Source organism: Ovis canadensis, chromosome 12 (assembly GCF_042477335.2).
Source record: "Ovis canadensis isolate MfBH-ARS-UI-01 breed Bighorn chromosome 12, ARS-UI_OviCan_v2, whole genome shotgun sequence".
Taxonomy (NCBI): Eukaryota; Metazoa; Chordata; class Mammalia; order Artiodactyla; family Bovidae; genus Ovis; species Ovis canadensis.
This window is the reverse complement of record NC_091256.1, coordinates 83,103,656-83,120,194: the sequence shown is the minus strand read 5'-3', so window position 1 is coordinate 83,120,194 and position 16,539 is coordinate 83,103,656. Positions and strand designations below refer to the sequence as shown.

General features: G+C 44.5%; 1 protein-coding gene across 2 annotated transcripts in view; it reads right to left on the bottom strand.

The window, feature by feature from the left end:
* KCNH1 (potassium voltage-gated channel subfamily H member 1) overlaps window positions 1-8,667 on the bottom strand; it is a 418,239-nt gene extending 409,572 nt beyond the window's left edge. Inside the window, exon 1 of one of the 2 annotated variants that reach the window (XM_069544233.1) lies at window positions 8,355-8,667. In XM_069544233.1, the coding sequence (XP_069400334.1) occupies window positions 8,355-8,433 (79 nt within the window). In that variant the 5' untranslated portion in view covers window positions 8,434-8,667. The remainder of the gene's footprint in view (window positions 1-8,354) is intronic. The other variant, XM_069544232.1, reaches the window with a different exon arrangement.
* Between the last annotated feature and the right edge of the window lie 7,872 nt (window positions 8,668-16,539).

Genomic DNA, 16,539 nt, shown 5'->3' with positions numbered 1-16,539 from the left:
CAAAGACCCTTTAAAAAGCTATGAGGAATGGGAGCCTTGAGGCACTCTCATTTAATAATTAACATTAATAATTACAAGATTAACTCAATTTCAGAACATCAGTTTTATGCAACATAAGACTAATAGAGCTGTCATTTTAATTGATAGAATGAACAATCTTAGGATGAGCAAGCAAACAGATTCTGACTAGTAGCATAATTCTCTAATGCCTAATCAAAAGAGCTGTTTAAGTCGTTTTTTCCCTCAGCAGCCACACAGGACTGTTAGAATAGAGACCATGAGAACTGAGGGAGACGCCAATGTTGGCCAGACTGCAATCTGTTCAGCAAGGCTGTACTTGCACAGAGAGCAGCCGGGGCATCAGACAAATCCCAACATCTAAGATAGGCTGGAATCTCACAGCAGTGGGTGAGCACTTCCACCACCTCAAAACAAAGCTTCACACATCCTGCAGTTGTCCCCTTTAAATTGACGTAAGGGGCCTGGTCATCCCATATCCAATCTCACAAAAAAAGAACGAGCTATAAAATCTAAGAATAAGTTTGGGTGAGATGTTTATAATGGAAAAAATGTGTGGTAAGTACTGAGTCGGCAGAGCATCTCTTAAATCTTTGCTGAGGTTTGCAATGCATGTTGGTCTTCATCCCTCTGCAACAAGCCCCAGAGTCACAAACATCACATTCATTTTGGGAGTCCCAGGCTCAAGCACAGCATCACGCACAAAGGAGGTCCACCATGTCTATGAAACTGAGCTGGAGGCTAGCCTTAGCTTTTCAGTTTGTCTTTGATTTTTGATTCCTCCATGATATCACTGCCCCCACTTCAGTCACTTTATTTCTTTCACTAAAATAAACATGTCATTCACCTCCTAGTCCCTTCTCACTTCCAGCCTGAATTCTTACATATGTCCCCAGAGTTTTTCCATTTAAGAAAATGAGTCTCTCGCACACACACTCGCATGTGTCCTTTGCACACAATTCTACCTGTGTGAGTCTTTCATATCATTTATCATCATGGTGTGGGAGTTCACACTATAGGAATGTTTAAACACAGAGTAGATAGTGAGAGCTGGACAATAAAAAGAAGGCTGAGTGCTGAAGAACGGATGCTTTTGAACTGTGGTATTAGAGAAGACACTTGAGAGTCCCTTGGACAGCAAGGAGATCAACCAGTCAATCCTAAAGGAAATCAACCCTGAATATTCATTGGAAGGACTGATGCTGAAGCTGAAACTCCAATACTTTGGCCACCTGATGCAAAGAACTAACTCATTGGAAAAGAATCTGATGCTGGGAAAGATTGAAGGCAGGAGGTGAAGGGGATGACAGAGGATGAGATGGTTGGATGGCATCACTGACTCAATGGACATGAGTTTCAGCAAGCTTCAAGAGATGGTGAGGGACAGGGAGGCCTGGCGTGCTGCAGTCCATGGGGTCACAAAGAGTCAGACATGACTGAACAACCGAACAACAAGAAGATAGTGAAGCTTCCCGAAGGACAAGGGCAAGTTTTGTTTTCCTTTCATTTTGATCACGTGCTCACTATTAACGTGAGCTTTATTGGTTACTAGATTGTTTGGGTAGTGCCTATTAAAGGAGAAAATAGCATGTGTCGACAAGGGTGTGCTGTGGAGTGCTGAAAAATTTCATACACTGCTGGAGGGAGTGAAAAATGGTACAAGCCCTTTGGAAAACTGTTTGGCAGCCTCTGCCACAGTTAAAGACAGGCATCCTATGTACACACTCAATATATGCCCAAAAGACATGAAAAATATTTGTAGCGGCATTAACAGCAAAAATCTGCAAACAACTCACACGTGGTTGGAGGAGGTCAGCGAGAGGACGTGACCGCTAGCTCACCATTGAGCTGGACGCAAACAATCAGAGGCTCCTCACCTCTTCCTGTCCTTGGGATGTACACTCCGCCTACTGCTCCCCCAGTAGGAGCCATCCCAAGGAGAGAGGAGGGTGTTGTTGAGACCATCTAGACAAGTGGTCCCCAACCTTTTCAGCACCAGAGACTGATTTCGTAGAAGACGATTTTTCTACAGATGGAGGGGGGATAGTTTCAGGATGACTTAAGTGTATTGCATTTATTGTGCACTTTATTTCAATCATTACTACCTCAGCTCCACCTCAGATCATCAGGCATCAGATCCCAGAGGTTCGGGATCCCTGATCTGAGTGAATATGTGACTGAACCCAACAAAGGCCTCTTTTTAACGTTTAAGTTTTGGCAGGCAGTTGTGGAGATCTACTCACACTGCAGTGCCCAAGACAAACCCAATGAGTTCCCTCACTTATTAAAGCTGCTGCCTACCAGTCAATAGCGGGCTGCCTCTTTCTTCCATCTCTCCTTGCCCTCCCTATAAGGGAGCCAGTTTGCAAAACAACACGTATCCATCAAAGTAGAATGGATAAATACAATGCGTAGTGGGGTCATTCCATAAAGTACTACATAGCAGGGAAAAACAAACGACGGAAGCACATGCAGCAACAGCACAGAGGGCTCATCAGCCGATGGAGGATCCGTGCTGTGCGTCCCATGCACGTAGAGCTCAAAACAGACCACGCGAACTACAGTGTTCAGGAATGCAAAGCAAGTGAAATTATGGGGCAGAATATGAAGAAATCATGGTCACCATGGACTCAGGAGATAGCTCCCCTTGGGAAGTAATGAAGATGGGAACAGGAAGGTCCCAGGAGTCCTGGAGTGCTGGCAAGATCTCACTAAGGCGGTGACAGAACATTATACAAATGTATTAATTGACACAAAGTGATTTCATGTGCATTTTTATTATTTTAAAACAAACAAACAAAAAGTTAAAAAAAAAAAAAACAAGGAAAAGGGGAACTTCCCTGGTGGTACAGTGGATGAGAATTTGTCTGCCAATGCAGGGGACACAGGTTCAATCCCTTGTCCAGCAAGATTCCACATACCCCAGAGCAACTAAATCCTGTGAGCCTCAGCCACTGAGCCCGCGCTCCACAAGAGAAGCTGCTGTAACGAGAAGCCACACGGCAGCTAGAGAGTAGCCCCCGCTTGCTGCAACCAAAGAAGGCCCACGTGCAACAAAGACCTGGTGCGACCAAAAACAAATAAATACATTTTTTTTAAAAAGAGACGGGGAGAGGAGTTAAGAAAACTGTTAGTAAACTGCTCCCCAAACAGTTTTCAGGTGGAAAAAGAAGTGGGCTAGGTCTGTTTAGTTCTACAGGGCAGACTTGGAATGAATGGTATCTATAGGAGGGCAGATTTTGGAGAGACCGGACAATAACAAGAAAGGAAGAGAGGAAGGAGGGAAGGGAGGGGAAGAAACCAGGTCACAGTTACAGTTGCTTAAGACAACATTCTAGTAAGAAACTAAATGTCCCATCTTGAAGCTCTCCAAGCATAGGTTGCAGAACCACTGGAAGGAATGCTCTGGAGAAGATTCAAATTCTGGAAAAGGAATAGCAACGTGTGTCCCTTCAGATTTCAGATTCTCGATAGTTATAGGTGTGGCCACTTAGAGGAAAAACATCACCAACCATAGTCCAAAGATCCTGAGTGTATAACACAGACACGTTAGGAAAGGGCTTCTTTGAATAAATAAGTAAAGTATATTTTAAATGTTTATTTACAAGCCATTAACTAACCAAAAATAAAGAGGCAGGGAAGAAACAGGGAGCTTCAAGGTAATGCTGAAGAAACCACTGCCAAATGGAGTCCAATCATCAGTGAAGAGTTAGTGTTGGAAAGAATGAAGCCAAAGAGTCCATTTATCACAATGTTCCTCAAAGGCATCTATTTTTTTATGATAGATTATTAAAATATATGGATTTCATAAAAGTCAGGGAGTTTGGAAAACTTGTTGCCTTACATTAAATCAGAGGCTCCGTCGTCTCAATCTCCCAGCTACTGTCAGCCAATAGATTAAACCTGTGAGCCTTTCAGAGAAAGCGAACTGAGCCAAGGTTGAGGATTATCTTGGAACTTACTACAAGGGGAAAAAAAACCAACAACAAATCTGTTAAACTGGTAATAATTCAGATTACCACCTACTCTGCGTTCAGAGCAATAAGGGACTTTAACCAGTTTTCTGTTTCATAAATATTCCCATGGCTCAACACTTTCTGAGGAGACACAACATTCCCCACGGCTCTCATCCTGTTTGCTAAGTACCTACATCAACAACCTGAACCAACTTAACGCCGTACAAAAACACAGCTGATTTAGCAATCTGTAAATTATACATGTACACAAATCTGTACCAAATGTGTCGCGTTTCACTCCTGCTAACATGCATGGGTTCTTAACTGGCACCTACAATTGTTTGATATAGGTTTACAAACACTAAAACATATGTTCTGCCTAGAATGGGACCATTTAGGGTAATATTTTTGTAGTTTCCTGGCACTGAGATCTGACAGCCTCCCTAAGACAGATCTATTTGCTTCAGCAAGCATTCTGACAGTAAGTGCTGCAGGTTTAAGGAACCATCAAAAAATATTCTGGAACAACACTTTTCAAGCATGACTATCAAGAGAAACAGGCTGGCTTTGCCTAAGTGGCCACGAAGTCCATAGAAGGATCGGAAATGATGATAATCAAAATCAAATCCAATCCGGGGTGCTAATTATGCCCTCTGACTACTTACAGCTAAGCAAAAACAAACAAAAACAAAAACAGGTAATTTCTTTCAAATGGTTTCAGGATATATAGAAGTAAATTAAACTAGATTTAAGTCCCACTAAGACCAGGAATCTTTTAAACTTTTTTAGAAATAAAATGTCAGATCTAAATAAGAGTTGTAGCCAGGAAACACTGTGGAATTAGAGCGGGGTCCTTGGACCCAGACTCACTAGAATGTAACTTACTAAAAGTAAAGAGGATCTCCTGCTTTCTACTATATCCCAAGCATTCAATAAATATGCTCAATAAATCTTTGTTGAATGAACAAACCAGTAAAAACTGTTGACTAGTCCCTGAGCTGCCTCTTTCTAACTAAACGTAGGTAAATGACTTAACCTGAAGATTCTTAATCCCTGAATTTCTAAAATGGAGACACTGCACCTCCTTTGCTGGCTTATGAGAATCAAAGGTGATATTCCATGGAAAGTGACTTAATACTTTACAAAAGGCACACAGACAAGTGCTGTTACCCTGCCTGTGACTCCAACTAAACCACTGACAAAGGTGAAAATACTGCCCTTCCTTGAAACAGAATTACCTTGTCCTTTACCCTATAATTCTGCTTGGATGTGGCAGCATGGCTGTTAGCCAAAATAGATGCTGTTCTTGTTGTTGTAACATTTTATTTAATCTCCACTGGGAAACTGTGCTTCTCTAGAGAAAATAATGGTAATACAAGGAAGGTCATTTCAAGGTATAGTATAAGAAGCATGACACTGGGGTCAAAGGGCTTAGGGGTTCATTAGTTCTGCCCTTAAATCTTTGAGAAAATTCACTTGCTTTCATTTCTCCATTTATACCACGTTAGGGAAGGAGAGGTAGACGACAAAGCATCTAAGGCCTGTCTCAGTTCTATGATTTTCCAGATACCAGATATCCAAATGCCCCAGAACAAAGCCAGTTCTATGATCCATTAGCACATAATGAGAGATTTTTTAAAGGATGATGAAAACAGTTGTACAAGCTAAGTCACACTGGCTGGAGAAACAATGATGCTATAAGAAAGAGGAATGATTCCTTCTAGAGCTGCCTCAGGCACTGTCTGCCTGCCACTTCCAACAAGTCACTTAACATTCCTGGGACTCAGTGTTCTGATCTGTAAAAGAGGAACAATAATACTGCATAGGACCACTGGGAGAAAATACCTAAGAAATGATCAAAAAGTACTGCTATTTTAAGGTAAATGCTATTTAAACACTTTCCTGCCCCCACCCCCAATACAGCTGGTGGATGCTAGAAAGAGACAATCAATATTTTTAAATAGATTTTTTCCATCACAGTAAAACAACATGATGCTGGTAGATATTGTGATACTTCCAAGAGTCCAGATTGTTTTTCCTGTTTGGGCTCAGGAAATATGAAGACAGGGGTCACTAAAAACTGAAATCTCACAACCTTGAAACAGTAGATCATTTTAAATGTTCATCCGTCTCTCCTCCCAAGATGTTTTGGTTTTGTTGTTGATGTTGTTTTGGTTGGTTGGTTAATTGAAGTCAAGCTGTTCGAATTGGAGCTGAAATTAAAGCACCAGTGCTAATAATGTTGCCTGCTACTTATTCTATTAACCTTCCATGTCTGCCTACAGAGGGGAGGAAGCTCCAAGATCAACTAAATCAGAAAGTATCCTGCCTTCTCAGTTCCAGGAGTTTTTGTAATTGTGTCAGCTCCAGAATTTGTATCTTTGTCATTTTACTGTGGTTATTAGTTCCATGATTCTTCATTTCCTCCCATAAGCCTTAGGAACCTTGTGATTGTCACTTTTAAGATTCTCTTACCACTCTCTTCACTCAAAAACATGATAAGGTATACATTAGATATAGTTTTCCCTCATATTTAAAGGGCACTACCTCTTCACCAAAAAAATACAGTTGTCATTGATTCTTATGAGAAAGTTGATGTCACTGTCAACTGGATCCTCAAATAGCACGACTCCCTTGATAACCCACAACAGGCCAATAACAACAGCAATCACAGCAAATTAACTCTTAAACAGCGATTTTACTTAAATAGCCATGATCACCTGCAGCTTTTTCATTGCAGAAGAGTTCATTGTGGCTGTTCACATAGTGATTAGCATTCCCTTCTCTCCTCAGGTAATGGCCGGGACTCTGTTCGAAAGCTACCTTAGTTTGAGGAAGCCCTTGAAAGGAAAAGCGCTTCCCTTGCCGCTCAACTGGTAAAGAATCCGCCTGCAATTCGGGAGACCTGGGTTCAATCCCTGGGTTGGGAAGATCCCCTGGAGAAGGGAAAGGCTACCCACTCCAGAATTCTGGCCTGGAGAACTCCATAGACTATATAGACCACGGGGTAGCAAAGAGTCGGATGGGACAGAGCAACTTTCACTTTCACTTTGAAAGGAAAAGTGATTGACCAGAAATTCTTCAAGAGGCACATTTCTAAAAAGTGCCTGAATAATACATAATGATTTGCTGTCCCAGTTGGTAAGTTATTTATTAGAAGATAAATTTAAATCTGTTTTTAATTATAGAGAGTATTTTCTAGTAGCATAAGTCACTTTCATGCCCTTCCCCTGAATCCCAAACTAAATTCTAATAGAAGTGCAGAATTTTAACACAATTTCCTGCAGGCTTGGCAACAGTGATATTTACACATTTTAAAAACCCATTTCCTGAGTTGGCTCTTCACCTCCTCCCAACAGAATGTCATTTGTCTCTGGAAGAAGAGGGGACCAGGAGCCTGTATAGAACGTCTCTAGGCGTGTCCTCTGTCATTTTAGCCTGTTTGATGAACGGCTGTGCACTGCATTTTCCAACTGCTGAGCTCTCCCAACTGCTCTGTAAACACTTTACCCTGGAAGCTCTGCTGTGAGTACTAGGGCGTTTGAAATGACTGCGTTCTATCCCTGCTCCTAGGGCTTCTCACCACCTCATGCCATCTTAATGCCACTGGGAAAGAGAGGGGCTGGAGCTCTCATTTATCGAGCAGTGGATACATTTACAGTTTGCGTGAGTTTGAGAATGTGCAGGGGAGCAAGAGTTATAAAACGCTGCTGTGGTTTGGAAGAGAGAAATGATGACAGGTTTGTACCTGCGCCCTTCCACTTTGCACTCGAGTTCAAGAAACTCTGCCCTTCATGAGCCTTAACTTCGAAGGGTGTGGGTGCGTGAGGAGGTGGAATCCGGCAGCCTGCAGCACGTCCCTAGGTTCCCACATCCCTACCCCTCTGACTTTTCAGCTGCCTGGGTGGGAGGTGGAAGCAGCCGCATCCTCCCATCCCTGGGGACCGGGACTCGGAGGTGCCGGTCTCTCCCGGGGCTCTCTCTCCGGGGGGAGGCGGCGCCGTGGGCAGTGGCCAGGGAACCCGGAGAGCCTTAACGGAGGGGCGAGCAGTACCGATGGGGAAGGCGCTGCCGTTCCTGCTTCCCATCACTTTTCCCGGGACTTTGCTCATCAGCTGTCACACTCCCTGGAGAGGAGACTGAGAAGGCGCGCGAAAGGCGCCCAAAAGCGACCCCAGGAGAGCTCTCCTCTTGGGATGGGGACCCATTAGACCCCACCCCACTCTACCCACCCTTCCCAGCCCCCGGGAGTCAGCCCCGCGCCGCGGCTCCCAGCAGAGCCCCGGGGTTCTGCTGCATGCTGGTGCCGAGCGGCGGGAGGCGTCTGCAATAAAAGCACGGATAAAAACCCGGGGTGTCAAATCCGAATGCACCTCTTACCATTGGACCGCCGGACAATATTCTCCAGAAACGTGTTTTGCGGGGCCACCAGTCCCTTCCTGCCCCCAGCCATGGTCATCCTCCCGGCAGCTCGCGGTCTTGGGGGGCGTCCCGGCACAGCGACTCACGGCAGCAGCAAGCTGGGCGCGGGGCCCGCGAGCGATCCCGGCTGGAAGCGCCCCATGCGCTCCACGGGGACCCGGGCGGGCAGGGGCGGCGGCGGCTCCCTCCGGCTGCCACCCTCGCGCCCTCTTCGCGCCTCCCTCCCCGCGGCCCGCCTCGCTGTGTACTCGCGCGGGGCTCGCCGCGCCGCAGCCGCCTCCGGGTGGGCGGGGGGGAGCCGCAGCAACCCGGCCCGCGGCGCCCCCTACCGGGCGCTTGTACCCCGCTGGCCTGCGGGAGAACGAGCGGGGCGCTCCCGCAGCGGCTGGGAAGCCGAGCGCCGCGGCGGGCCAAGGCTGGACCGGCAGCGCCGCGCTCTGGCCGCAGCCGGGAAGCGTGCTCAGGGCGCGCCTTGGGTTGGGCGGCGAGGGGCGTTGGAGCTGCTGTCTCTCGGCGGGTTCACTCCCAGGGAGGTCGCAGGGAGTTTTGGAGGACCGTGACAGTGTGCCTCTCCTGCCTTGCTCCGTTCCAGGCCGGAACCCTTGGGACCTCTGAAACTCTTGAAACCCCTTCCTGCTGGCCCCCTAGGGTCTCTTAGCCTCATTTATGAAAGTTACCCCACCTGCATTCTGAAGCCAGTGTTTGACCATTAATTAATGAAGTACTTAAGGGCTCAGGCTTGCGGAGTGACTAATTGGTTGGACTCCAGAAGAGCTGTCTTGGGTTGCTTTTCAAGGTAACCTAAAGTCAAAACCGGAGAAGGAAATGGCAACCCACTCCAGTGTTCTTGCCTGGAGAATCCCAGGGACGGGGGAGCCTGGTGGGCTGCCCGTCTATGTGGTCGCACAGAGTCGGACAAGACTGAAGCGAGTTAGCAGCAGCAGCAGCGAAATCAAAAACGCACGCTCCAGACGTTTGACAAGTTTGCGGGCTCATTGTCTCCATTTCCACTCTTATCCAGTGAATATTTCAGCAAAGACCAAGAAAATACATGTATATATACAGAAAGGTTTTCTGTTTGTTAGCAGAATCACAACCTGTTACGATCTGTGTGTAAGATTAGGAAACAAACAAGCTGTCTGACAAACATCCAAACAGGCAAGATGGGGCTTGTCCCTGAGGGCAAATGCTTGGAGGTTGGGGTTGGGGTGGGCAGCTTCCCCAGGCATTTGACATCAATTAAAAACCGCAGAGGACTTCCCAGCTGGCGCTAGTAGTAAACAACCCGCCTGCCATGCAGGAGACGCGAGTTTGATCCCCTGGTCAGGGAGATCCCCTGGAGGAGGGCATGGCAACCCACTCCAGTATTCTTGCCTGGAGAATCCTATGGACAGACTAGCCTGGTGGGCTACAGTCCATGGGGTCGCAAAGAGTCGAACACTATTAAGTGACTTAGCACACAAAAACGCAAAAACTGCAGGCTTGACAGGCACACTGCTATATTTAAAATGGATAACCCACAAGGACCTGCTGTGCAGCACAGAGAACTCTGATGGATGTTATCTGGTGCACCTAATGGGAGGGAAATTTGGAGGAGAATGGATACATGTATTTGTATGGCTGAGGCCCTTAGCTGTCCCCCTGGAACCATCACAACACTGTTAATTAGGCACGCTCCAATACAAAATTAAAAGTTCAATTAAAAATAAATTAATTTTTGAAAAGCGCAGCCTTGACTTTACGGATGGGCCACCCTGTTCAGGATGCCGTGTTGATCTTCACACCTGCCTCCTGGTATAAGAAGAATTACATCAACTCAAGATTTCTGGGCAGGAGCTCAGACTGTTTTAGGAGATTTTTGCCTGCACAGGGGCTTTATCTGTTTCTTCACTGTGTGTCCCCAGAGAGTGTATGGCCAGAGACTAAAGAGCTGCCCCACAGAAAGAATGAGTCGATAGTTTCCTGGTCAGTTCCATGCTGGACAAGCAACAGTGACACAGGAATGTAAGAGGCGAAAAACTGACTGTGCAACCTCGGCTGTCCAGGTTAACTATCCTGATGCATCCTAATATTCTGTAGATACCTTCTCAGTTTATTCATCTTTCAAACAGAGGAACTAATTCTTGCCCAGCAATCTCTCAGAGATGCCTTGAAGATCAAACGTGATTGTTTAGGGGAGCGCCCCCTAAATTGTAGAGTAGTATACCACAGTCAGACGTCATCGTTAGAGTGACCAAATAAATCGGGCCGTTACAGACATCACCCTGTGTCTCACCTTGTAGGAGACACAAAGTGAATGGATGGGAGCTTTTCGCAGAGTTAGGGAAGGCTTACGTGGGCTTTGAAACCAGTAATGATATACTTCTTCCACAAGGTAACATTCTGCCAGGCACATCTGTCACCCAGCTCAGAGCAGTGATTTCTTAAACCCTAGCTCCGTCTAGTGGTTCTTTGCTCTATTACAAATGAAATAACAAGCAGTGTGGATGCGAACTTGGAGATGTATTGATGCTGAGTTGGTTCGGAGGTGTCTGCCTACTTCATTTGAATCAATTCATTTGAATAAGGCTCTTAAGGTTATGTAATCTACTGCAGGCTCAAGGGGAGGTTTTTCATGATGATATTAAATCTGTCAAGCAACCTCATAATCCTGCTTGTGAAAGGAAGATAAAAGAATGGGTGGGACGGGACAGCGATCAGAGAGAGTTAATAAAATTTCTCAGATTTTAATGAGCTCTCGTGTTCCAGGGCTCGGGTATAAAGGAAACAGATGATGTTCATTTAAGGTGAGAGATGTTAAAGCCGTGGCAGGATACCTGATAAGAAAAAGGGGCGAAGAGATGTCTTCCATTTTTAATTTCAAATGTACTACTACTACTGTGGTTCTCGGCATGTACTGTGTGTGTGTGTGTGTGTGTGTGTGTGTGGGCACCAATTTGAATACTGTCATTTTTAGTGGCACCCTTGAAGAGATTAAAAGACCTAAAACATCACTTAAACAGTCAGAAATCTAACCATTATCTCTACTCAGCGTGAGGATATCTCATGGCATCTACAAAAGAAAAACACATCCTCTGTCCCGCATTCCCTTGGCCGACCCTCAACACTGCCTGACTGTAGGAATGAAGCCTTGCCCAGGTTCTCTTTGCTATCCGCAGGCCTAGGTTGCATGTGTTCAGGAAACACACCCTCTTTGTTGGGACTGGCTAGACAGTGCAGTATATTATCCTCCTTGCCTCTTACTTCCCACCTTTTGTTCCCTACTCTATATTCACTTCCAGGAGCTGCTCAGCTTAAAGTTCTGTCTGAGATCTAGCACTATAATGTAGGAAAGTCAGCTAGAACAAACTTTAATCTTACAGATTTGTCAACATTGCTAACACCTTTGTAAAAGAGTCACAGTACAGCAGTGTACCTCTGTGTTTTTATATAACAGGCAAAGCCACTTTTTATTCAAAGGAACAACTTTAAATAACTGGGAAGAGAGTTCCAATTAGACTGCCTCTGTCCCTCTCTGAAGGAAGTGGGCTACCTCTGTCTAGAACGTCTACCAAGAACAATACAGAGTCCGAAATGAAAACTTCTAAAATTTTATACCACTGTCTCTAACCAGTGTCTCAGTGGTCTTCCTTTCCTATGCCCTCAGTATTGTGGTTACCCCTGGATTATAACACGTGGTTTGTCTGTATCATACAATAGATGGTGAGCTGAAACACAGATGAACTTCACCAATCTTTGTTTTCATATATATAATGAGTTCAGTTCAGTCGCTCAGTCGTGTCCAACTCTTTGCGACCCCATGAATCGCAGCACGCCAGGCCTCCCTGTCCATCACCATCTCCCGGAGTTCACTCAGACTCACGTCCATCGAGTCCATGGTGCCATCCAGCCATCTCATCCTCGGTTGTCCCCTTCTCCTCCTGCCCCTAGTCCCTCCCAGCATCAGAGTCTTTTCCAGTGAGTCAACTCTTCACATGAGGTGGCCAAAGTACTGAAGCTTCAGCTTTAGCATCATTCCTTCCAAAGAAATCCCAGGGCTGATCTCCTTCAGAATGGACTGGTTGGATCTCCTTGCAGTCCAAGGGACCCTCAAGAGTCTTCTCCAACACCACAGTTCAGAAGCATCAATTCTTCGGCACTCAGCCTTCTTCACAGTCCAACTCTCATATCCATACATGACTACTGGAAAAACCATAGCCTTGACTAGACGGACCTTAGTCGGCAAAGTAATGTCTCTGCTTTTGAATATACTATCTAGGTTGGTCATAACTTTTCTTCCAAGGAGTAAGCGTCTTTTTATTTCATGGCTGCAATCACCATCTGCAGTGATTTTGGAGCCCAAAAAAATAAAATCTGACACTGTTTCTACTGTTTCCCCATCTATTTCCCATGAAGTGATGGGACCAGATGCCATGATCTTCGTTTTCTGAATGTTGAGCTTTAAGCCAACTTTTTCACTCTCCTCTTTCACTTTCATCAAGAGGCTTTTTAGCTCCTCTTCACTTTCTGCCATAAGGGTGGTGTCATGGTAGAACTGGTGAGTTCACAAAAGTAGTTCACAGCGACGGAGGCACTACAGAGAGAGCATGGAAATAGAGCTCTACAGAATGGCTGGGAAAAGAGTTCTGGAGAGGAAAGAAAAATCTCAAAGCCCAACAAAAAATATCTATCAAATGAAGAGGAAGACAGTACCACACACCAGGGATGGGGTGGAGGGGGAGATCGCATCATGCAAAGACAAGAATTACATTTTTTCCTTTCAATAAGACCATGAAGTATAGGAACAGATTTCAAAAGCCAAGAACCTCTCAAACATAGGAGAGTCGCCCATGAGCCCTGGAAGTTCTCAGAGGAAGAATGGGCAAACAAGGGTGTTTCCTCTTCAGGAAAGAATAAGCATCAGTAGGAGAAACTGAACCCAGAAGTGACTTCACCTTCCTGGCCACCATGAGTGAAATATCTAAAAGAGGGGGAATATGCAGCATGCATGAGAAATTTCAGCTTCTATGACCCAGTGACTGATTTATTATATGTAATTTCTGTTCACAAAACGTATTTTCTAATAGACGTACAGGAAATGTATTGGGGAGACCATATCCACTGGAAAGATCTGTTCTGTATTATGGGGCTTTCCAGGTGGCTCAGTGGTAAAGAATCCTCCTGCCCATGCAGGAGACACAGCAGATGTGGATTTGATCCCTGGGTCAGGAAAATCCCCTGGAGGAGTAAATGGAGGAGTAAACCAAGTCCAGTATTCTTGCCTGGAAAATTCCATGGACAGAGCAGCCAGGTGGGCTATAGTCCATGGGTCACAAAGAGCTGGACTCGACTGAGCACATACACAGGCATATTCTGTATTATGAACACCTACCTCCACCAAGTGCTGGGAAAAACAAGAAAGTCTGCCTCCATAAGAATCGTAGCCTATGAATCTAACTGACTGGAGGGTGTCACACTGATGTAGGTGCTACGCTCAACTGTGGCTAACCCAATAGGCATTTTTAAACATTTGCAGAACTGGGTTATATCCTTCTAAATAACCAGAGCCTATTATCCTTCTCTTTCATTTCCTCCTATCAAAAGAGAACAAGATCTTTTATCACATCCCTCTCAAGGAAAATAATGAAAAGCATTTACAACGGTCTCATTTTATTATGCGAACATCTGCTCAGAGTCTAGCATACACCAGATGCTGGAATAGGTTCTAAGGATGACAAGAGGGTTATGATTGGCATCTGCCCCCATGAAGCTCAGGAATCAGTGAGTAGTTAGCTTCTTTATGATTTCTCTCCTTTCAGCTACTTTCCTCTCTCAGATGTGTCCTCCAAACCCTGCTATCTTGGTCCACAAACTACATTTCAGCTTGATCTTCGCACTGAAGACTTTCCTGCCTTCTCTTCATTGAGACTTGTCTCTCCCCAAAGGTCTTGGAGTCCCACAGATCACACTCCTTTAGAAGATATTCATCTGCCATGGCACCTGCTCCTAGAAGCCAGAAGTGAAGTGGGAATTCATCAAGAGTAGGTAGTTGGACACACAAGCGCAGAGCCCGAGAGAAACATCTAGGCAGAGCCGGAGATTGAAAATCACTAGCTTATAGCCTTCAAAAGAGAGTGAGAAGGAGCAGCCTAGAAAGTAGGGGGAACTAGGATAAGCCATTTGAGAGAAGTCTTTAAATGGGAAGCGTAATGAACACCGTCATATGCATATGTATGTACAGACTAAGTTGCTTCAGTCGTGCCTGACTCTTTGCAACCCTATGGACTGTAACCCGCCAGGCTCTTCCATCCATGGAGTTCTCCAGGCAAGAATATTGGGTTGCCATTCCCTTCTCCAGGGGATCTTCCTGACCCAGGGATCAAACCCATGTCTCCTGAGGCTCCTGCATTGCAGGCAGATTTTTTATCGCTAAGCCACCAGGGAAGCCCAGATTTATTTATTTATTTTTTCTTGGCCATGTCGTGTAACATGTGGGATCTTAGTTCCCCAACCAGGGATTGAACCTGGTGTGGAGAATGTCCCTGGGACAGAATGATCAGTTAGTCTTTTGAGACCTTAGTGGAAACATTTGCAATGGAATAGTGGGGACAAAGCCACATTACAATGGGTTTAAAGAACAATTAGAAAGTTACAATCCAGATAGCAGACTGAGCTAGTAAAAATTGCCCTTCTAACTCAAACATACAGAAATGCCAAATGAATTGTTTTTAAGCTTATCTTCAATATACTGCCAAGATCAAAAGAAGTCAAAAATAGGCAGGAATCCATTGCAGTTGTGGGAATACATGGGGAGCATCAGCGGAGTGTAACCTCCAAAGAAACGCTCCTTGGGGTGTCCAGTTTTGGTATTTGTATGACGGTTCTGAGGACAGAGGCCCCATTCATGGTGGGGAAACTGGAGCTGAGTCTCTGCTGGACCCAGGAACCTGGGAAAATAGAACCCACAAGCCTGAGCTCTCAGCTGGTCCAGAACATGGGTGAAAACAGTAAACCTTCACAAATCAGAACTCCTAGACCACTAAGTCTCACATTAATGGGACAGGATTCTCCCAGCTACCCTCACAGTGTGGAATCTTGTGCTAAGAAATTTATACAGAAATGTCACATAGCCCCATCAGAAACCAGTAAGAAACTGCTGCTACAGGAAAAACATATACCAACCAATATACCTTAAGATCCAACTGATAAAAATTACCCCCAATAGAAAGCATACAGACACAATTATAAATCATACCAAAAATAATTCTATATCATAAATGAAGTCAAATAAAAAGTTGGAGAAAACAGCAACTGAGAAACAATGCAGGTGCAGCAAGTTGAGAAGTGTATTTTATGTATTCAGAGAATAAGAAAGAAATGTAAACCTTAGGGTGAAAATAAGACACTATGACAAAAAAAACAGGCAGATTTTGATCAAAATTAAACAAAATTTAAAACAGTCATGGAAACAAAAAATCCCCTGGGTATATTATTCAGTAGTCTACACCCAATTAGCTGGAAAGGAAATTACACAGAACATAGCCTATAGAAATAAACAGATGGGGAATGTAAATGATAAGTGGATGGAGTGATAGGCTCAAACATATGTCTGAAAAGACTCCTCTAGGGAATAAAAACATATATGGAGAAGAAGCAATATTCAAAGGGACAATGAGAATAAATTTTCCAGAATTAAAGAAATCAAATATCTCACAATTAAATTCACAGATTGAAAAGGCAGGATAAATGAAAACAAATCCAAACCTAATCATATAGAAGTGAAACTCCAGAGCATAAAAGCAAAAGAGGAAATCTTAAAAATTATCACAGGAAAAAATAGATCATCTACAACAATGTGAAGATGATATTGACATGAGAGATCTCAATCTAACAAGAGAGTTAAAAATGATGAAATACGCCAGTGGTTCCCAACACAGTGGCTAAACTTCAAAAGACTGACAGGGCAAAATGTTGACAAGGATGTGGAGCCAACAGAACTCTCAAACATTGCTGTGAGAGTCTGAAATGATTTTTTAAAAATCACTTTGGAAATAGCCTGTCAGTTTCTTACAAAACTGTCAATAACCATTCACCCATCCCACACCCCAGAAATTCCACATACATTCAAAAAAGATATATTTGTATCTGCTTCATTCATAACAGT